At 39.9% G+C, this 23,174-nt stretch overlaps 2 protein-coding genes across 2 annotated transcripts in view; both read right to left on the bottom strand.

Moving 5' to 3' along the window:
- The window catches only part of COPG2 (coatomer protein complex, subunit gamma 2), a 112,852-nt gene extending 103,368 nt beyond the window's left edge, over nt 1-9,484 (bottom strand). The window contains exons 1-5 of the mRNA XM_012664741.1: nt 9,437-9,484; nt 8,282-8,334; nt 7,635-7,715; nt 4,466-4,537; nt 4,264-4,304 (exon numbers count right to left, since the gene is read on the bottom strand). Coding sequence (XP_012520195.1) covers nt 4,264-4,304; nt 4,466-4,537; nt 7,635-7,715; nt 8,282-8,334; nt 9,437-9,473 — 284 coding nt within the window. The 5' untranslated portion in view covers nt 9,474-9,484. The remainder of the gene's footprint in view (nt 1-4,263; nt 4,305-4,465; nt 4,538-7,634; nt 7,716-8,281; nt 8,335-9,436) is intronic.
- A 362-nt stretch (nt 9,485-9,846) lies between these two features.
- Nucleotides 9,847-22,394, bottom strand: TSGA13 (testis specific, 13). The gene is made up of 7 exons (XM_012664742.1): nt 22,222-22,394; nt 20,622-20,700; nt 18,655-18,726; nt 17,493-17,717; nt 13,346-13,488; nt 12,609-12,736; nt 9,847-10,016 (listed from the first exon to the last, which is right to left on the bottom strand). The coding sequence occupies exons 1-7, from the start codon at nt 22,242-22,244 to the stop codon at nt 9,847-9,849; spliced, it is 840 nt and encodes a 279-aa protein (XP_012520196.1). The 5' UTR covers nt 22,245-22,394.
- Nucleotides 22,395-23,174: the final 780 nt, after the last annotated feature.

A 23,174-nucleotide genomic window follows, 5' to 3' on the forward strand; every position in this document is an offset into this window, starting at 1 on the left:
GACTGGGAGGAAATATTTACAAAACACCTATCTGATAAAGAACTCATACCCAGAATATATGAAGAATAACTTATAACTCATTAAGAAGGTAACTCGGTTTTTAAAAACTGGTAAAAGATTTTAACAGATACTTCACCAAAGCAGATATACAGATGGCAAGCAAGCACACGAAAAGATGCTTAAATATATTTGTTATTAGGGAACTATAAACCCAACAATGCCACTTCTAGATACTAACCAAAGTGAAACAAAAACACAGGTTCACACAAACACACGTACTTAAATATTTTTATCAGCTTTATTCATAATATCTGTAGACCAGAAATAATCCAAATATTAATTAATCCGTGAATGGATAAATCAGATTACCTCCATACAGTAGAATACTACTCAATAATAAAAAAGGAACTAACTACTGATATATATAAAAACTTGGATCAATCTCAAAAGCATAGCTAAGTGAAGGAAACAAGACATAAAAATCATACAAGACTATACACTGCATAATTAAATTTAAATGAAATCCTAGAAAATGCGAAGACTATGTTGTCAGAAAGCAGATTAGGTGCAGAGGTAGGGGCAGGGGACGGATAACTAAGGGATATGAGGGCACATTCTATCTAGGGTGGTAAAAAGTTTCCATATCATGACTGTGGTGGTGGTTCTGCAACTCTGTACATGTTCAAAACTCATCGAATTACACACTTTGAATTGGTGAATTTTATTGTATGTAAGTTATATTCAATAAAGTTCATTCTATTTTTAAAAAGACTAATACTTCAAAAAAATTTAACCTATAAATCAGTAGGAAGAATACAAATGAACAAAACATATGAATAGGCAATTCAGAGGATGGAAGCAAAATGGCTACTAAACATTTAAAGAGAGTTTCAACCTCAGCAGTGATCATGAAAATACAAATTAAAACCACAAAGAGATGCCATTTCACATTCTTCCAAATGGCTAATATTTGAGCCTGATAATGAGAAATGGTGAGGATTTGGAGCAATGTCTAGGTAAGTAAGTACAATCCCTGTAAAGATCAATTTGACAAGATCAAGTAACAAGCATTACCTACAAATTCCACTTGTAATATCTACTCCGGAAAAATCATCACTATGTATATAAACATGCAATATTATTTGTAATAGCTAAAATGTGAGAACTTAAATATCCACCAATGGGAGAATGGATAAATAAATAGGACTACTGTATATTCGCACATTGGGATTCCATACAGCAGCAAAACCAAATAAAGTAGCAGTACATAGAACAAGTGGATAAATCCCAAACATCTATTAATTTAAAAAACTGCAAAATAATATGAAGATGATATGATTTATACTATATTTTAAAACACAAAAATACTAAGTATTGATTATAGATACAAACATGTGATACACATAAATAAACAAAGATAGAAGAATACCAACTTGAAGACAGTAATTACCCTCGGGTACGGTAACGCCGGGACAAGGAGCTCCACATGCTGCTGGCAATATCTCTACCTCTCCTTCCTCCAAAACAATCACTCCCTCCATTCCATATTCTGCCTAAGGGACCATCAAAACTAATCATATCATGCTGTACATAGCTACTTACCTCAGTCACTACAAAAAGCCTAAAATATCCTTGTCATTACTCATAACCTGGACACTTATTGCCTTGCAGCTGGGTATAGCACCTTATTTGACTCTATTTTCCATCCTTCTACAAATTCCGAACAACTCCTTCATGTTCTCTGGCACTTTCATCAGCAAAATCCCCTGTATCCTCTAACTCTTCTCTGAATGTTCCCATCTTTTTCTCTAACTGAAACCTCACTTTCCCCTAAGGATTCTCCTGAAGCCCTTTCAAATGGTGGCTGTGATCCATAGGCCTACAGACAGGGAAGCTGTCCAAGTTGATCCTCTCTGCCTTATTCAAAATTGCTGTACCGCCTTCTTTCACTGCACCTCTTTCTCTAAAAATCTCTGGCTTATGCCCCGAGACTGTATCACCAGCATTCCTGGTTGCATATATAGACCCCAGGTCTCTTCTCTTATTTTTAAAAAATATTAGTACCTTGTTCACTGTCACTCTCTCCAATATTATCTCAGAAGTAAGTATTGATGATTCTAATATCCACACAGATGATATCTCTAAAACTCTTCATTCCTTAACCTCCTCTTTTGCAATGATCCTGTCCTCCCTCCTACAGCAATTACCCACTTCCATTGTCACAGCCTGTATCAACAACAGTACCCTTCCAATTTTATTTCTAAGTATCTCACTCTCCAACCACTACTCCTGACTCCAACAATACTTTCACTCCATCGTGACCTACAATCCATTGATTTTATCAACATTTTGTTGTCCCTGTCAGCCCCTGTTCTTACTTCCCTCCTAATGATTGATTCCATATTCAATATTTCAATCATTTGACTTCTTTTCTCCCCCCCCCCCCGCGTTTACTAATTTGGCAAAACTTCAACTCTGATTAAATCCAATCTCTAACCCTTCCATGCCTTAATCTGCAGCCTATAGCTGGAGAAGAACATTCACCATGCTGCCTGGTAATACTTTAAATTTATGAGCACTAACTTCAACAGGCTATTAGTCCTATCCAACAGTCCTGCTTTCCCTAATCCACTTCCTAGAAAACTATTTCATATTTTTTCTTAACACAAACCTCTGTGCTAGAAGCTTCAAGTTTGTCCTCACTCTGTTTCTTCCCTACTCTGCATCCTCTTCCCTGCTCCATGTCCAGCTTTTCTTCCCAACTGCCAGCCCTCTGAGCAACAGCAAACTTGGGCCTGCCACCAGACACTTGGCTGCAAAACGAGAGCCACAAAAAGGCAACAGCTTTCCATGACTTTGTAACAGCCCCACTCTGAGCCCCACTCCAGCAGCCTGAAATGTCTCGTTTTCTGGTCTAAGTCCTCTGATGAATACTGAATTCCATAATCTTCCCAGTGGTTCTGTTTCCCTGATTGAACCCTGAATTTCTGGAACAGGAAATGGTTAAAAGGAAACAAGACCTTAAAGATACTAACCAGAAATCGCTTCTCTGATTTGATTAAAGGCATTAACAACCCTGTTTCCAGTGGTAAAGGGACACTAGTAGTCCATAGCATGCAGTAGCAAAATATTTAAATTATCATCTGCTAACAAGGACCTATAGAAGACAAAGCTTTGGGTAACTAAGTAGTTGCTGCCATAGAAGATTTTATAAAAATAAGTTGTACAATGGGTTAATTAGTTGCTTCTGGGTATAGTGAAGAATTCTTTTCTTGGGAAAAGAAAATGATGAACTCAGAGTTTTAAATGCAAACTTCAAGGTCTGGGTAAGGGACCAGAAATCTGTAACTGCCTTAATAGAAAGCCTCATGTAATGTGGCTACACAGCTGAAATTTCTGAAAAGCATATCCTGCAGGTGGCTGAATTACAATGCAAATTCAATTCAAACTCTTGCAGGACATCTTATATTAAAGTTAGGGAAGGAGTAGGGCCCTGAAAATTAGGATGGGGACATATGGGCAGATTCTGATGAATCCCTAAATTCTGTCAAGCATCCTTTGCTAGTAGAAGCAGTCCTGCATCTCATGTCTGAGAAAATTAGACTCCCTTTGTCTGAAGAGTGTGTAATGGCTCCCCTGAAAGAGTTGCCTTACAAGGGACTGCTCATCTTCCTGAAGATCTACTCCTAAAGCCTCTCATTATCTAGACCCATAACCAGACTTAAATCTCAGGAGGTCCTGGAGGTTGGACACAAAATGTGACCTTTGATGATATGTAATATACACCAAAAGAACTGCAAGATTTGGCCAATGTATGTTAACAGAAAGCTGGGAAATATATATCCCAGAATCCCCTTCCTCATATGGTTCTGCGTTAGAGCTAGGCAAAAGAAAAATATGTGCCATGTTTAGAAGATGGAGAAGTTACAGATTTAGAAGAGAAACAGCAGCCATGATGCTCTCTGAAGGTCATGGTGGTTTAAGGTAAGGAGAGACAGATGCAGAGGTGCTGGCAGGTTTAGTTTGTCTTCACTCTTCTTTTTTCCTACTCCATGTCCCCTTCCCCACTCCATGTCCAGCTCTTCTTCTCAACTGCCTGCCCAACAGCCAGACCAACAGCAGCCCCAGGCCCACCAGAAATTTGACTAAGAACTGACGGATGTGGTAGCTATGTGCACTAACTTCTATACCAGTCCACTCTGCACTGTCACACCATAAGCTGGGTATTAACAGTTTTTACTGCAGGTAGATCTACGGACGAACAGCTTTATACCATGTACTTTAATTCTTTTGTTTTCACATACCTTTAATGAGCATTTATAAATTTTATGAAAATAAACAGTTTTTAAGTAATTTTAAACATTTCAAGCATTTCAAGCTAATTTGGAACACTCTAAGTTCTCTGAGGAAAATAAATAAAAGGAGCTTTTTTCATCCTAAAAGAATAAAAAAAAAAAAGACTTACATCATTAGATTGAAACAATCGAGTCATTGCAAAGAAGGCTTCTGTAGCTTCTGTAGTTCCAAAGTATTCACCCTAAGTACAATTAAAAACAAATTTTTAAACTTAAATTATATATATAAGGATCTTCTCTTTATTTCTGCAAAAATCTTTTGGAACTTGGGAAAAAAATCTCTTTGAAAATGTTCTGCCTCCGTGATTTTTCTGACTTTCAATTTGTAAACCCACATGACCATTTATCTACTCTTTATTTAAAATAATTCAGTATCACATACTATGCCTAAAATTTCTGGAATAGTGGTCTCTAACCTTTTCGCAGAAACATTTTAAATTTCCCTAAAGAACTGTGATTTAAAAGGAGGTCGAAAATGGGAGTAAGCAGTTTCTAATCAGAATAAGATAGCACCTAAGAGGAGAGATCTTACACTGTACATTTCTATAATCTAATGCCCAGCATAATGCCTAACATGTCGCAGGAGCATAATAAATATTACACTATTATATAAAGAACTATCTATTTGGAATCCCAGCAAACATGGCAAAAAGGGGACCAACCAAAAGGGCAGGAATCAGGTTGATCATATAAACAAAATAAGGTGTAAGGGACTGCTATGATCTCAATATTGGCTCAAGCTCATAAAAACATGCTTTGGATAGGAGTTTCACAAACCTTCATGTGAATAACAAATCATCCAGGGATCTTGCCAAAATGCAGACTCGAATTCAGTGACTCTGGGTAAAGCCTGAGATTCTGCATTTCTAACAAGCTCCCAGAGATGCAAATCCTGATCAGGGAACCACATTTTCTGAGTAGCAAGGTGTTATTTCACTAATATTCCAAACATTTCAGATCACAAATTACCCAAAATATTATCATTTCAGTATTTAATTTCTTCATTAAAAGCAATCTCAATCACTTTTCAGAGTTTCAGATTTCAGTTTTCAAATTTCACATAAAATATAACTAGTCTTCAATCTATTTGCCATGGGTATAATAAATTTTGATGAAAACACTGAAAGTTTAGGATGAAAGACAAAGCATAAGAAATTTACAACTACTTAAATCAGAGTATCCAGCTTGCTCATCAGCAAGAGATTTCTCTTTCTTTCATAAATATTTACTGAATAACCAGAAGCCTATGTGCTTTTTGGTTATATTGGAAAACATTAAGTTCCTATTTTATTACTTGAAACTCAGAGAACATATGGATATGTCAACTCTGGTAGAAATTTAAAATTATCTTTCCATAAAGCTCTACCAAGAACTAGGGAAAGAGATAAAACAAATGTTCTCAAACCTGTTTATGTAGTTAATTGTGTTTATGCTGTGCTTAGTAATCTCCTTATCAAGATAATTAAATGTTTCAACATGAGTTGCCCCATGAAAGAGGTATTGACCAATATAAAAATATTTGCTACTCTGAATCAACTTTGACTATTTGAAACTGTTTATATATTGGATTTAGCCAACTTGGACACATGTGTGCTATCAAACTGACTTTGCCTTAAATGTTTCTAATATGCTGCCACAGAGGGATTATGTTGTTTGTGAACAGATATATTTTATCTAAAAGTATGTGCTTTTTACTCAGTCTTCATTTGGAAACAGCAAAACTTTATTAAATCTCTGGATAAGGTCTTTAGTCACAAAACATGGTAAAGATAAAATGTTCTCCTGGAATTCAAACTGGAAACCACAATCATTTTAGCACCACATGTAAACCACCAGAGACATATGGTATATATGTGTATGTGTGTATATTTAACTGTGTGTATCTACATATACATATATATAGTTGGCCCTCCAGGCCTCTGGGTTCTGAATCTATGGTGTTAATCAATCTCAGATTGAAAATATTTAAAAAAAAAAAATTGTGTTTGTACCGAACACATACAGATTTTTCCTTATTCTTATTCCCTAAACAATATAGCATAACAACTATTTACATAGCATTTACATTGTACTAGGTATTATAAGTAACCTAGAGATGATTCAATGTATATGGGAGAATGTGCACAGGTTATATGCAAATACTACACCATTTTATATCAGGGACATAAGCACCCTCGGATTTTGGTATCTACAGGAGGTCCTGGAACCAGTTCACTACAGAGACTGAGGGAATATAACTCCATAAAGCAAAATCATATTTTCTAAGGCCCTAGACATTTCATGAGATTTTAAAGTCTGAGGCAAAAAACCCTAAGGAAAAATCAAATTAATAACAATAACAGCAAGCAGAACCTACATTCCCTGAGTGCAAATATTTTTGCTAGTTTGTCTGTACATAGCATAATAGTCGTTATGCTATGCTAATGCCTAGAACAGTGCATACGACGCAGCAAGCATGCAATAAGTATTTGCTGCATGACTGAAGGAAAATTATTCCTAAATGCTTACTATGTGCTCAGTACTATTATCAGTGCTTTACATTTATTATCTCGTTTAATCATTATGACTTTATATAACAGGTATTATCTTAAACCCCTTTTACAGAAAAGAACATTAAGGCACAGAACAGTTACTTGCCCAGAATCATAATGCTATAACAGTGGAACAGGGATAATAAACATAAAATCTGAATATTAAAATTAAAGCTTTGAAACACCACTATTATACAAAAATTAAAAGATAAAATATATGGAATTTATCTGATTTTGTACTCTATTTTCAGAGGGACATAAAGATCTCTAAACACATGTAAACAATATGTTCTAACTAGTACTCATTAAATTAAAACCGAGCAATTTATTGTGAATCACTATGTACACAGTGTGAATAAAAATGTACAGGTTGGGCATCCCTAATCCAAAAATCCAAAATCAGAAACTTTTTGAGCACCAACATGACCCTGAAAGGAAACATTCATTGGACCATTTCAGATTTTCAGATTAGGGATGCTAAACCTTAAGCATAACGTAAAAATTCCAAAATAAAAAAAAATATGAAACATTTCTGGTCCCAAGTATTTCAAATAAGGCATACTCAACCTGTATATGTCATAGTCCTTGTGCTCAAGAAGTTTTACATATTATTTTGCTAACCAAACACTGTCAATGTTAAAATTAAGTGAATTTAAAATAAATAATTATACTTTCCAGAAAGTACTTTATTGCATGTTATACATTTTTATTCCAGGACACAAAGCTGAGGAAAATCAAAACAATTTACCTGGTTCAGTAAGTAAAGAATCTTTGTAAGAATATGCAAACATCTTCTTGGATTAATAGGAGTTTCATTGAATATACGAGCCTACAGAAACATAAAAACATTGTTATATATAGTGTATTTGCTACCTTTTCTATCACAGATTACAGCAAATCAACTTTAATAGAGACTATTTTGATTCACCATATCCAAATAATGTTAGCTGTCTACAGTTCCCAATTTACTATAGTATAGAATAAATTATCAGATGAGGCCTTGATTTTCCATTCTACACTTTCTAATTCATTCCCTTAGGTCAACTACTTCCAACTTTATGGGCTTTATCTTTTAAACAAGAATCACAATATTTATCTATATCACATGAATACAATGAGCTTAATATCTATAACTTCTTTCAATAACCTTGCACTAAACCTCTTCTGACATTTTAAATTCCCAACACGTGGCAGAGCCTGCATATCTTTGCACTTCTCTAAGTTCTAGATTCTCCTCTGACAATTACCCCTCTCCCTTTTCCCTCAAGTCTAAATTCTCTGAACTTTGTTACATTCCTTGTTTTGGATGTCCTGATCATAGTATCCCAGGATTCTCTGCACACCATTCTAAAATGGAATAGAAAAGAAGGAGCACCATATACTTCCAAGTCATACCTCCTGTAAGACAGCACTCTTCTCCAGATGCTGGAAAGGACTGGAGCCACTACCTATATTATAAGACAAACAAATATCTTTAATAGCTATCCTACACAAACTTACATACCTTCTAGAGGGTACTGGATGCTTAGGAAATCTCACCTAAGTGACGTGACCACTTGGATACCACAGTGACAGTCACTACTAACATGCATATAAACTGAATGAAAAAAAATTTTGATTCTGGTATTAGCTCTGTACGTTGCCGTACTGTAAGCCTGGACTTCGCTTTTCCAGGAACTCTGTCCAGAAGGAGTCTTCTTTCCCTGCCCTCTTTCTCCATGAATGTTAAAAGTATGTCATTTCCACAACCGAGATTAATGAGATTGTGATAGGGCACTTTTGACTTCCCTAAAGATAAGCACTCTTTTATTTTACGTGTTTCTAACATTTACTGAGAGGCAGACACGAAGAGTTTCACAGAATTCACAGACGTAGAGCTACAAAAGAGAGCAGCTATCGAACACTGAGATTTTTTTCTTTTTGAGGAGGCTTGGCATCTTCCCCATTTGCTCGGGACCAAAGACATGTATCAACACGCAAGTGACTTCGGGACGCCTGAGCAGTCAACCAGCTGTCCCACGGGACAGACTTGCCCCCTGGGAACCAGGTAGAGCCAAGGGCCCCCAGGAAGACTGTAAGGCACAAGGCACCTCAAAGTTCATAGACACACACACTGTCCCGCCAACCCCAGACGCCCTCGGGGCCTGACCCTGACAGCAGCCCCCGCCGCCGAGACGCGCGTACGCACTCCGCGCCCAGTCGGGGGGCCAGCCGAGAGCGGCGGAGGAGGCTTGGAGGGGCTGCACCAGGGAGGGGACAGGGACCGGTACAGGGACCGGGACGGGGGCGGGGCCGCCGAGCTGCCCGAGGCTGCGCGCGGGCGCCGGGACAGGAGCGCGCGGCCCTAGAGGAGGCTCCGGCGCCCGGGGGAGGGGCTACGGACGGGACCCCGGCAGGCGCGGAGGGGAGGGGAGGGACCGGCTCCAACTCCGGCCCCCCGGCACAGCAGCGCCCACGCCCCCAGCCCCGCCGTCCCGGAAAGCAGGTGGCGGCGGCCGTGGGGAAAGGGCCCCCGAGGCTGAGGGTGGGCCCCAGAAGCCCCGCGCGTACCAGACTCCTCGTCCTTCTTGTCGAATTTTTTAATCATCTTGGACGACTTCCCAGCGCCCAGACCCACCGCAACCGTCCCAGGCGCCGCAGCCGGCGAGCGGAAGAGGCTGCAGGAAGGCCGGCCCCGTGCCCTCATGCGGGTTGGGCCGTCGCGCCGTCACTCGGGGCCAAGGCCCGCCCTCCCCGGCCGTCGCGGTTGCCCCGGCCCCCTGGGGACTCAGCCACGCCCTCCCCTGCCGGGCAGGGGCGGGGCCAGGTGCTGTCCCCACTGGCTCACGGGGCCCACCTTGCTCGCGACCCGGCAGCCCACACGTGCTGAGGCTGGAATGTGTGTGGTTTTATTTGGGCTGCGACTTCTGCAGGCCCCTCGGTCTCTGGAGAGCGAGGCGGGAGGCCTGAAGGGATTGTGGTCACTGAATGACAGTGGCATTTTTGATAATCCACTGTTGGGCCCTTCCATTGCGGAAGGCGCTTTCCCCCGGCACGGTTCTGGTGGGCTTCTCTTCCAGGAGCGTCGAGAGGGTTAGTGGTTCCCAAGTCACCTTGGACTTCGGCATTTCACTCTCTGACTTCTTGGAGACTAGGACAAAACACAGGACACCTGTGATTTTCCAAAGTACTAGAACCATACTTAATGGAGGCATCAAAGAGACCCAGTTGGAGAGACGAGAAAGCTAGTCTTTACTGTTAGGAAGAGTGCAGATTGTGAACCGCGGGCTACCTTTCCTCACCTTCTTTATAATTTTGGACTCCCTTCATCAAAACTCAGTTGAAAACACAATGCCAGTTTAAGAGGCTTCCTTGTATAATCCCACCCCTTTCAAATGATCCCTTCTGAAACCATATTAACACTTAAGTTAATGTGCATTCACTTGTATATTCATGTTCCTCTTAGCCTTTTTTAAAAGTGTTTGCTGATTTTCTGCTCTCATGTCTGAGAATGTGACTAAGAAACTTTTTCTGTGACATCACTTTATACAGATTCTCTGTCAATCTCTGCATGCTCTTTGGAATCTTCCATTGTGGGACCTTCTTGCTCCCATCCTTCCCCACTTTTTGGATACATTATGTATGCCTTGTAAATGTCTCCTGAATCTATTCCCTTGTCCCTATTGCTGTCACCTTAGCTCAAGTCCTATTATCTGCCTTTTGGACAGCCTCTTAACTAGTCTTTATGGCCCCCATCCAAACTGTTCTCTACGTCTTTCTTTATTTGGATGCCTGGTAAACATGAAACGTTATTGGGGGAAGAGGGAGTTGCTAGCTCTTTCTTTTGCTTGACATGGAGACATTGGTACAACTTCCCTGCAGACTGCCTTTGTTTAGGAAATGTACCATAATGGGCTCTTTTGATACATAAGTATCCACTCATTTTTCTTGAGAGAAACTGTAGATTCACCATGAATCTAATAGATGCTGCAGACTGAGATATTAAGTGTTCTGTTTAGAAAAAGAAATTGAATGTATCCTTAACAGAGTTAGGCCCTTGCAAAATTAGAGAAATTCTACCCTAGATTAGATTCTAGAGAAATTCTTTCCCCCAAATATTGATTCAAGATGAACTGTGGATATCCTACATATGGTATCATTTAAGATTTAACTCCAACTTGACTAAACATACTATTAACTATTATGTTTGCCTTATCTGGCTTATAAAGTTCAAACCAGACTTTGTAGGTGGGGCTTCCCTTAAAGGAAATAGATGTTTGCACTTGTTTATTCTGGGGCTGAAAATGAACAGACTTTGGGAAGGGAGAGATCCTCTTCCTCTTCCTTGGCCCTGGGGCACTGGGAGCCGAGGCAGTGACAAAGTAGCAAGCCCAGAGATTCCCAACAATGGGTAATGTGCTGGAGGCCTGCTGGGAAGTATGAGGGAACTGGGGTTGGGCTTGAGGTTGAGCCTAAGTGTAGCCCCTTTTAAAGCAAGGTAAATCACTCTCTGCTTTTCAGCTTTCTTCTATATCTGTGAAGTTTTGTTTAATACCACAGGTTGGTTTTAGCCATACAGTATATGGGGAGTATAAGGGAAGCAGTAGTAGAGGTGGGGTGGGGTGGGGTGGCAAATAGGTAAAGCAGAAGCAGAGAATCCTGAAGAAGCCAGTTAAGGGATGGCACGATATGACCTCACGCTTCTGGAATCATGGATGTTTGGGCTGAGGAAGGCGGGCAAAGGTGTTAAGTGATCACGAGGATGGCTTTGTGGAACAGGTGAGGATACCTTAGAGAACCTCAGAAATTGCTTGAGGAGAGAAACCTGGTAGGAGAAATGGACCCTATCTTGAAGCCATGAGGTGGTGAAGTCTAAGGATCCATCAATTATACATCTAATACACAAATGTGTATCAGTGCTCTGAAATCCTTCAGTGGATCTCAGCTGCCTACTGGATAAAACCCAAATGATTATTTATATAATATACAAGGCCCTTTATGATCTGGTCTACCTCTTTCACACATATTGAAAGTGCTATTATTAATGCTTGATAAGTGTCTAACACTTAGTAGCTACTCCATAAATGCTGCTAAATGAATGACAATATGTTAGGAGGATTTTCACTGCACCCTTTTCCATGCAACTTTATTCCAAATTCCTGCCACCCCATGCCCTACCCTAACCCCAAAAAGACCTGTGGACCTCTGAGACTTACAGATTTATCCTTTGGCCCTTCTAGAGCAATTTTCCCGAAGTATAATATGCATACCACTAGGTGGTTCTAGGTGGTACATAGATAAACATTTTAAAATTTAATTATTATAAGTTTGATTTGATGTGTGTCAGAAAAAAATATGTAATTATCATGATATATCAAAATCATGGTGTCAATGATGTAGTATTAAATACGATAAGAATTTTTAAAATTGTTGTAAAGAAAAATGCTAAATGAATAATAGAGCAAATAATCCATCAATATGGCAAAAACTATTAAAGTGGTAGATGATGTAGTTTGGGAAACACTATGCTAGAGCTTTCTTGAAATTTGAGGATTTAAACAGAGTCCAAAGCTTAGTACCACTGGAGCCTCTAGGAGTTATTAGCTTCCATGCTACAAGAAAAAACAGTCCCCAGAACTACCACAAGAGGTGCCAACTTGCCCACATCTGTAATCCCCATAGATTCTGCCTCTAGCCCACATCTCAGTCCAGTAAGCCATTGCTTTGGAAGAGAGGAGCTTACCATCTTTCCTCATATCTCTTTCACAGACTGGAGCAAAGTTGAGCCGAGGGTACATTTTTTTCTGTTTCCTCAAAGCACATTGTTTCGAATATTTCCCTTCACTCTTGAAATCATTGTCAGTGGAAAACCTTAACAAAGAAAATTCATTTAGTAGATCTTAGGGCAGGGGGTTTAAAGGAACCAGTCACTTTAAAGTTGGCTATGTATTGTCAGAGATTTTAAAGGAGAAGAAGGAACAATGACAAGAGGCTATTGATGGGTACAGAGTGGGAGTATTGTTCAGTGGGAAGAGATGCTTCTGAACTAAGCGCTGTAAGCTCTGAAGGAACTTCAGAATCTCCTCCCTAAACTAGATATAGGATGCTCCTATAACTAGTTTCAAATAAAACCTCTTTTGTCTTTGTGTTCTCATAGCACATTGTTCCTGTGCTATAGTCCTTAACTTACATTGAGTGTACATTTTTTTCTGTTTTCTCAAAGCACAGATCTTTCAATATTTCTCTTCACTCTTAAAATCCTTGTGAGTGGAAAACCTTAGTTTTTCATTACGATTTCTCTTTCATTAGAGTGTAAATGAGGTTGAGGGTCAAGTAGGGAAGCTGTGTCTTATCATCATACAGTTGTACATGCTCCCTACAATCAAAGAGTATGTTGTTAAGTTGTATTGAAAAGAGACAGTAACAAGAATAAGGCAAAGATAGGAAAGAAAATGAGAACAAGAAGAGCCAGGACTTCACCTAAACCATTGTTCCCGCTTGGATGTAGAATCGTCCAACTGTGTCAGAGGGAAGACTGGTTTCAGCCCAGATCTTAACTTTTTTTTCTGAGGCATCAGGGGCAGGCATAGGTTCTTGGTGGATTTGTGCTGATGATAACTTTCCTGTAGCAGAGGGAAAAAGAGTGAGGAAGAGAGCTGAGTCCCTTGGGATTTAAAGGCTGAATTTAAGTTCCTGGGCAAAGTTTCAGTCCCCCTAAAATGAGGCAACAAAACCTGTCAGAGAGGGAAGTGAGAACTCAGACACTAGAATCAGAGGAAGCAGCTCCTGGAGTAGAAGAATACTTAATTTGTTTTATTGCCAGATGACTTGTCCAAAGACTGGTCAGTTTCCTAAGTAATTGATTAAACTTGCCTCCTGACCCTTGAAAGTGAATGGAAGAAGTTACCCATATTGGGGAAGGATTCAGTTAGTGGCTTTCTTGGGAAATCAAACATTTGGCAATAAATTGGGAAATAGATCCACAAGATTCTACATTCCTTTCTTGGAGCAGCCTGCCTCATTCATATTCCATTCTCTGTCTGCAATGAAAATGTCATGGAATGGGATGTTTTGTGAGATAATAACTTCATTATTACTAAAGGTCAAGGATCAAAGACTTTTGGAAAGAATCTTAAAAGTCATCCAATCTATTAATGACTGTTCATCTGACACTCACATCTTCTTCACAATCTATCAAATGGTTAATCTTTCTATACCAAAAAAAAAAAAATCCAATCTATTTCATCTTTGATCAGTCAATAGCCATCTCCCTGTAACTTTTACCCTATAGTCCAAACAGAACAAATCTAGTCCTTCTTCCACAAAGTCCTTAAAAATTTTAAAGAAATCCATCATATTCCTGCTAAGCTCTGACTCTTCCAGGCTAAACATTGCCAATATCTTGAACTTTTGTTCATGTAACATGGCTTTGAGTTTCCTTATTTTCCTGATTTATCTTATTTGAGAAAGTTACAATTTATATTCTTCCCAATGTGCAGCAATCTGAAATGAAAACAATACACCAGATGTAGTAATTGCATGGCACATCCCCTGACCCTATTAAAGTGTCTATTTGAAAGTTATCACCACGTCTAAGAGCTTTCTGTAACTACACTATCTAAAATTGCCACTCACACCCATCACATTTCATCCCCTTAACCTGCTTTGTTGTGGGAACCTATCACGTTACACATTATCTTGTGTGATTGTTTACTTGCTTATGGTCTGTCTACCTCATTAGAATTAAACTTCGCTAGAGAAAAGACTTTGGCTTAGTAACTGGTGTATCCCTAACAGCCCTAACAGTGCCTGGAATATAAGTAGGTGCTCAATAAATATTTGTTGAATGAATGAAGTAATGACTAAACTAATTGACATATTGAGATTTTTCTATCAGAATTTTAAAGTCCTTTTGTCTTTAATACTTGCTGCTACTGAACCATGCCTTTTTAATTCTGAACTCATTCTCTTTAAGCTCTTCTAGTTTTAAGGAACAGAAATCCATTCAAGTTATCTCGACTAGTATGTGTTTTATGGTAAGAGCACATGTGCCTAGGAACTAAGACATAGTTAACATCCAGCCATAAAAAGAGCAGAGATCTAGCACAGCTGGACCTCATAGCAGAAAAGCAGGAACTGAAGAGTTATTCAGAATCCAAGATAGCGCCAGTTAAGGACCACCATGTTCACTCTAATATATCACTAATACGTTTCTGCTTCTTTCTTCCTGTCTGCTTGCTGCTTCTCTTGTTCACTCCTTACCTTTTCTCTCTCTATATATGTATACATATATATTTTTTCTACCTATAATTTCTGATTCTTTATTTCTACTTCCCTATACCTTCAACCCACCTATACTCTACTTTCATGGCCCCTATGTCACCCTTCTTCCTCATGGTTTGATTCTTTCACAGCCTCACTCTATGTGTCCTTTCAGCTTTCGTTCCCATTGCCTCAGTCTTTTCATTTCCCAGTTCAGGTGCCTGGAAACACTAATCTGATTAGCTCAGGTATTTTGGTTGTGGTAGGTTGTAGGTTGTGGTAGGTTGGTACCAATCTACACCAGAGGTCACTAACTAGCATATGAATTTTGCTTCACTGGCTCTGGTATCCCCCTCTAGTCCCACCTAGGCATAGAGACAAGATCGTGTTGTACAAAATAGGATCTCTTAGGACATTCCCATCTTCAGGAGACTGTGTTAGGGACAGTTTCACTTAGAAGGGGGTGTGCGAATAATAATCACTGAAATACACACATCTGGTATGTTCTACAGTTTGCCTACTGGAACCCATACTCACCTTCTATATGTGCCTGGGCATAGCAAAGAATGCTTTTCTTGTATATGATCCTACATTTACAAAAGATTGTCACATTTGTCCAGCAAGGAAAGGAGGGGATGCAGCATGAATATTAAAGAGGCATTGTAGATACTGGGCATTTCAATCTTCTTGAACTTGTTCTGGCAGGCTCATAAAATTACCATAGTGCCAGTCTTTGACAATCGGAGCCTTAACTCTGTCCATTAATACAATTTACTGGTATCACAATTTGCTCATGAACATGATTAGGTTCTGCATCTGACCTGAAGGGTTCACAAAGTGCTGGCTGTTGTAAGAAAGCTCTTCTCGTATCCAGGTTACACAATAGCCTTGTATTTCCTTCTCTACCATAAGCAGGGCAATCCTGGCCTGAAATTTGTCCTTTTCTCAGTGTATATTTGACCCACTACCATGAGAAATGACCACTGAGTTACCTTCAAAAGGCACAAATTTTCACACCCAAAAGACCACAGGCAAGTTATTTATTAACTCCTTTGTCAGTATATACCATTGGATATTAGCATTTTATCTTCCACTTGGAGAGGAATCTCTCACTGCCATCCATCTAGCAACTAAGGAAACACTAATTCCAAATTCATTACATTTTATTATTGTAAGGGTCTGTCTTGGGTAATCCCACACCCACCATCAAATTGCTATTAGATCCTTTTGATTGCCCTTTCATTTATCTCATTTAATTTGTTCTTGTAAGATTAGGCCCTCTCTCATGGCCGACAAGACCTTTTTTAGATTTTGATTCTTAAATATCTCTTAAATCAATTTTCTTCCCTTCTCAGCTGATAATTTAGTTCAAGTCTTCGGCATCTCTCACCTTGACTATTGTACTAATATCATAATTAATCTTTCACATGCCTCTTCCATTACTAATGCACATTTCTTCAATTTCCAAAATGGTATTCCTAAAATGTAAATTTGATTATGTCCTTTTATCTCCTGCCATTTACTCTCTTACATCTTCGTGAATGCACCGCACTTTCTCATGTCCTCATGCCTTTGCGCTTCCCTCTGACTGGAATATTCTCCTATTCTTTTGTCACAGGTCACCTCCCTGATCATTCCCTTTTCCCCAACAGAGATACTATTCTCTATTATATTACTTCTATATCTTGTGTATTCTATTATTTATATATCCTGCTATATTATAATTGCTTTTATATATCTCATTTATTGCTCCGTCTTTCCTAGTAGACTCCAAGTTCCTTCAAGCTGGAAACTATCCTGTATCTTACATACAGGACATCTTTATATTCTGGTTTTTAGCTTACTGTATGTTCAGCAGTTGTTTAGTGAATGGAATTTGAACTTGTTTAGTCTATAACAGAGTTTCAAATGTCTGGCTACTGTGATAGTAAATTCCCTCTTCCCCTCTCCTGACACCCAAAAGCAATGTGTGTAAAGCACAACCATTTACTCCCTTTCCATTTAGATATTCACTTCTGTTCCTTACTCCTCATTTCCTGATTCCTCTTTTGCTACTTTCTTCTCAACAAGAAAGCCAATGGCCAGTTTACCCTTTGTTAATTATACACTAAATATCTTCAGCCAAAGAAGAGCACTTTCCAATGAAAATCCCATTTTCTCCCTGCACTGAAGTTTCATGACTCGAGCTTGTAGAATTCTGATTCTGAGCATGTCCCAGGCTCTTTAGATTCTGTTTTGTGAAGCATATGGCCAGGAATAAGAAGGAAGATAGAGTTTCCCAAGCACCATTCTCCATGTTAAGATGGCTCCCTTCTCCAGACTAACTCCTAATTCTTCAGGATCTGTGTTTGGGATTCCAGGAAACCTCCCCAGGTCCCATTACCTTGAGCAGTAACTCCTTGGGAAAGTATTTTGGTGCACTGTCCTTTTCTTCCTGGTTGATTGAGAAGGGAAGGGGGTTGTTGGTCATAATCAGTGAAGTCTTATCCTGATCATACTCTGCTGCTTTTAACATGAAGCTTGTGGTTTTCCTTTTTTGAGCCAGGAATTTCTGCAGCGCGGTGGGCTTCAAAGGTTCATAGTACTGGGCCTGAGCAGACAGAAAGGTTTCCAGAGAGACAAAGAAATTAGATCAGGAGAAGATTAACACATCAGTTGGTTGATCTTTTGCCTCCGTGGTGTAAGGACAGAGGCTGGACAGGGGCTGGACAAACCCGCTCCAAAATCCATTCATCAGAAACTGGCTGAAGTTCTCTGTCCCTTTCTGTCTTCAGAGTATTCCCCCGCAAATAGACTAAGGGGCTGGGCAAATGCAATGGAAAAGTTTCCCCAATGAAAGGAGCATGATGACTTAATTCTTCCGGAAAAGGTAACACAAGGCCCAACGCAGCGGGGCAAACAGAAGTTTCCATGTGGCTAAACCTAACTGGCCTTCCCTCTACAGCTCTCTCTGAGGTGGACGGGAAACAGCAAGACACCAGATCTCCTTGCTCCAGAGAGTTCTTCAGCAGCGCCCACAGCCCGATGCAATGCCCTCCGTTATGCACGTTTTCCCGCCCACCACAGGCACAAACACATCAACGCATTCATAAGCACATCCTGAAAAAGGAAAAGCAGTCACCAAAGACAGCATATCACTTCAGGTGTGGATGGGAAGGGGCTGTCCCACTAAATTTGCTTTTCTCTCAATAGGAGGAAGGCAGAGGGTCAGAGAAGGGGAAAGAAAAAGGGAGAAAATGGATTGTAAATATTTTTTCCTGATCATAAATGTGTTTTCTCAAATCAAAGAATAATATCAGCTGCGGGGACCACTTCGTTCCCAGTTCCCACCTCCCACCTCACCCCCCGACTCTCAGCACTGCCTCTGGCAGGGTGTCCTGGAAGCGGCTCTGCTGCTGTGTCCCAGGAGTAGGCGCATTCACAGAAGCTGGGGGCACCAGAGGCGCTCAGGATACTCCACAGTGGGCCTCTGTCCCACTGCTGAAACCCGCCCTTAGAGATCTCGCGGGAATGCTCTTTCCACCTACCAAATTTGGATGGACCGTGTAATGCCGAAGGTTCTCTAAAACAAATTTCGGTTGCCCGACTGCAACAAAAATCTAAAGATAATAAGCAAAATTAGTGGTTTCAAGTTGCATCTGTCTTCAACAGTATTCCATTCCTGACCTCACCTTCGTCTCACCAAAAAACTGGTCTCTAATTTACACTCAGTGAGGAGCACACTGTGCTTCATGTTTTGCACTCTGGGTTTCCGGAACAAGGGCCACAGCAAGGAGAGCTGGGTTCTGAGACATCCTGACAGGGAAGCTTGTAAACAGGAAATGATGTGGACCAGCCTTATAGAATGTCAGGGAAAGCCATTGAGGGGTGAAGTAGACAAGGTCAGCATCAAAGTTCAGACTGGGACAAATCTCTCAAAGGAATTGCACCCCTTCTGCCTTTTCCAGATCTATAGGAGTGAAATTGGTGACAATCAACATGGAGGACAATCTTTAAGGAAAAAAGCAAGTTACAAAAGGGCAATAACCTGAGGGTTGTGGGTATGAGGGGGCCCCAGGGACAACTCTGCCAGCTGAGCTGGGAGCAGACACACTCACAGAGGAAGGGAGAAGTGGCAGTGCATTTTGCATTTTTGAACGTCTCTGAAGTATACAGTTCTTCCAGAAATGTTGCCAAAAAAAAAAAAATTGAATTTTGGTAACACTTCTGTCTACCGCTTTGCATTCTTCTGCAGGTGGTAGTCCTGGATATTGGAGGATGATTGAGTGTCATGTCTGGTGGTAGAAGAACTGAGCCTCTTTCATTCTCCTCCTGGTGGCCCCAGTGTTCTCGCCTCCTCTCAGGCATAGCCTTAACTAAGGCTGAATCAAAGGGACAAGAATATGAGGGAAAGGAGGCAAAACTCTGAATTACCTTCTTTTGGCTTGGCATAATCAGAAATCAGAACAAAAGGAAGGGCACATAATCCTGTGTTGGGATCAGCATTTCTAAACACTACCATACCCCTCAAGGAGGTGGTATGCTAAGATGGGGTGCAGAAGAAAGGGAACATGCACTGAAAGGGGAATGAAGCAAGAAAGCCAAAGGAGAGGAGAGAAACAGTAAGAATGGGACAGAACTGCAGGATTAGAGGAGGCATTGCTGTGCTTCAGGAGGAAAATGCCAGAAGTTGGCAATTCTTGGGAGTTGGAGAAGGAGAGGACAGAAAAAATAGCAGAGCACTCCGTACATTCCTTTAGGGAGGGTGGGATGAAATACAGGATGCATCCCAAGAAGCGATCATTTAATTTTTATTACGTTTGGAAAATCCATTTGTTCAAAACAAATTTACAAAAAAACCCTGCTTCACCAATATGAAATGTGTGACACACTTAGAGTCATAGAAGTCTAGGAAAAATTTATTTGGGTGAAAGGTGTGAAGACTTTTTAAAAAATAGGTTTTTAAAAATGTTGATCTTAGAGGAAAGTCCCTGGGTAAAATGTTTTTACTCCTGAATTTTTCTGAGGTATTGCATCCCTGTTCCAAATTAGTCTTCAGCAGTTGACTAAACCCACAAGACTGTCCAAATTGGAATATGTTTTTAGTTTTGTCATGTTGAATTGCACTATCTCCGGCTGATTAAATAAAAGTTGGCCTAGAAAATTCACTTGAATGTGATAAACATGTTAAAGCAACCAAGATGCCCAGTGGAGTTTTGCTACAAGATGTAGCTGTGAAGTCTCAGTAAGTCAAGGTTTAATACTCCCCTACTCCCCACGATACGCTTCTGGTTCCTGGGTTTTGTGCCTGAATTTGTTGCTAACGTGTCCTTGTCTCTTCTTTTTTCTATGCCTCTGTTTCTCTTTCATAAAATGACACAAATTAGCCTGTTCTCTATATAAATCTTCACCCTCTTTTGCTTTCAATAGCAAGTTTATGAAACCCAACTTGTAAAGTACTCTGGCCACTCCAAAGAAAGATTACACACGAACATTTGCTGCTGCTCTTTCTTACCTCATCATTATCAGCAACTATTCCCTTCTCAGGTTTAACTGGGCTATTTTCTGAAGTCTTTGCTTTACCATCTTGAAACCTGAAAAAGGCAGAACATCCAGTTGCGTTTTCCGACTTGGAGGCCTGGCCTTCTGCGTGTTCTCAATCTCCCTCAACAGAGTTTGGGAGCTTAACTTAGAAGAGCCCAATTTAGGTGACCATGAATTGAATCCGTAGTGAAGACTAGGACTCATTATCCAGCCTGCATGCCTGGGGAAACCAAAACTTTCATTTGAAGAGTTAAACAAGTAGGACCTCTAGGAGATATAATGACATCTAATGAGTTGGTTTCTTCTAAAATAGGGATTTTAGACCACTCAAGGAAGTGCTCTAGTAGACTTCTTAAGCTAGACCCTCGTTGTCTTTAAACACTGCTGCCTCCTATTTTGAATGCCTACCTGCCTACTCTTCCTCCACATGGGCTTTGCCAGTGATTGGCCAAAGATTAGCCAATGAATCTGTGAGAAAGAATATAGTTAATGGAACTTCACATCTAAATTTCCAATCTTACCGACCTTGCTTAGATTACTGACTTTCTCTTCTTCCTAACCACATCTAAAGGTTTTTCTTCCTAGAAGTAGGGTAATAAAAATAATAATCAATGGCAAATATTTTTGTACTCTACTCTTTCACTTGCTTTTCCATCCCTCACTCCAATACCAGTTCCCTTTGGGGAAAAGAGGGGAAGGGAAAGAAGTGACAATATTTAATAAGAAAGTATTTGGGATTCCCTGATTCTTTTTAAACCCATTTACTGCCTGAACATAGTGTAAGATTCCCATCAATAAAATTGGGTTAATGATTAAAATAAATAGCCTTCTTCCTCCTTGGAGATAGTTCCATTGGGTGGTTAAATTAGCTTAAATTAAGAACTATGTGACTGCCTTAACTAGACATCTCTCCTATAAAAATGAAGATAGCAGAATAAGGACCAAAATAAGAAAAGTAGAAATAGCCAAGCTGTGGAGTTGGTGGGTCAACTGGCTACAACATGGTATAAATAATCTCAAATCCAGGATCAAATCCTATCCAAGGATGGCTAGTTTCCATCTGTTGCTGGCCACCAGTTGCACCATTAACTCAGGCCAGAGATCTTAAAAATGGTCCCAAGGGGAGCTGGTGACCCATTGTGGTTAGACCAAAATTCATCCTAACTGAACATCTTAAAGTTTGTGCCCTGTTGATGTGTCCTATTGCCTTAAATTATCTAATAATTATAATACAGTATAATCTTTATTGTAGCACTTTTCAAAATGATTGTCCGGTTTCTAAAAGGCAGCACAGGATCCCAGATACTCTTCTTCAAGGCCGATATAAGGCACAGAACTACACGAAAAGTGCTTCTTCAGTCCAACAGTGTCCATCTTTTTGGCAAAGCTATTCTTGTTGCTACATGAGATGCAAGCCAACATTTGGTTTTTGATCTGGGGATAGTCGATCAATTAAAATGGATTTAACAAGGGTCTAACCTATAACAAGTACTGTTCAAAGTGCTGTGGACTACACAAAAGTTAGTACAACATGGTATTTATAACTTAGTTGGGCAAACAAAACTACACACTTGGTATGTCTCTTTGGGCCCATTGCTGTTCACTGCTAATTGGCCAACTCGAGGCAGGTATTCACCCAAGGCCAAATTCGGTGTCTCTGAAGAGTCCACGTTCTGCAGGGTTCAATTCAATCCAAACATTCTTTCCTTAGCACACACTGTGTGCCCAGCCCCATTCTCGATCCTGTATGGGAAACAAGAGAAGACTGATAGGTGCTATTGTAGATGTAGAAAATATGTAAGACATGATGATCCTTGCCCTCAAGAAATTAAGTTCATTTGGCAATTGAGGGGAGGAGGGAGAAAGTGATTATTAAATGTGAAACAGTAATGACAAATACATGCTTTTATATTAAGTAAGTCACTTCATCTCTTGGGGGGTCTTAATTTCTTCATCTGCAAAATAGAAAAGATTAACGCAATGATTTTAAAATGACATTCTAATCCCATAATAATGATGAGATTTACCTACATGAAGACCTGAAATAAAATTAATTCACATGTGTCAGTAGTGGGAGAAAGTTGGAGGAGTAGCCATCTTTTAATTTACTTGTCCTGTCAATTCCACCATGCTTACCCATAGATTAGGTCTGAGAAGCTGGGGAAAGCGAGTCTATGTATTGGGGGAGGGACAGCAATATTTTTTGATGTAGACAATTAGAAATGGAAGATATGAGCTGATGGTGTAGAAACCACCATTCAGAGAAAAGAGAGGTCAGTGAGTCTTGGGGAAGATGTTTCCTAAAGAATGCGGAGCTTGAGCAGGGCCTTGTAGGATGATGTGTGAAGTAACCTAACTGGAAGGATATTTGTTGTTGTTGTTAAATAGTAAGAAATAAAAGTAGCTAGGTAGATGGGATCACACTATGGGGGCCTTGACAATTAAGTAGAACTTGGATATGACCCTGAATCAGTCCAAGTTCCTGTGAAGCCCACATGTTTAGGTGAAAGGTCTGTGTTAATGT

The sequence above is a fragment of the Propithecus coquereli genome, unplaced genomic scaffold (assembly GCF_000956105.1).
Source record: "Propithecus coquereli isolate 6110/MARCELLA unplaced genomic scaffold, Pcoq_1.0 Scaffold91, whole genome shotgun sequence".
In the NCBI taxonomy this organism is placed as follows: Eukaryota; Metazoa; Chordata; class Mammalia; order Primates; family Indriidae; genus Propithecus; species Propithecus coquereli.

What these genes read in the sequence shown, in the direction of transcription:
- TSGA13 (XM_012664742.1), bottom strand. Translation starts at nt 22,244, where the DNA reads ATGGGCCCAAAGAGACATACCAA. An exon ending in GGCCCAAAGAGACATACCAA is followed by an intron (nt 20,701 to 22,221) that starts GTGTGTAGTTTT and finishes TGCCTTTTTCAG; the next exon opens with GTTTCAAGATGGTAAAGCAA. An exon ending in TAGTTGCTGATAATGATGAG is followed by an intron (nt 18,727 to 20,621) that starts GTAAGAAAGAGC and finishes TATTATCTTTAG; the next exon opens with ATTTTTGTTGCAGTCGGGCA.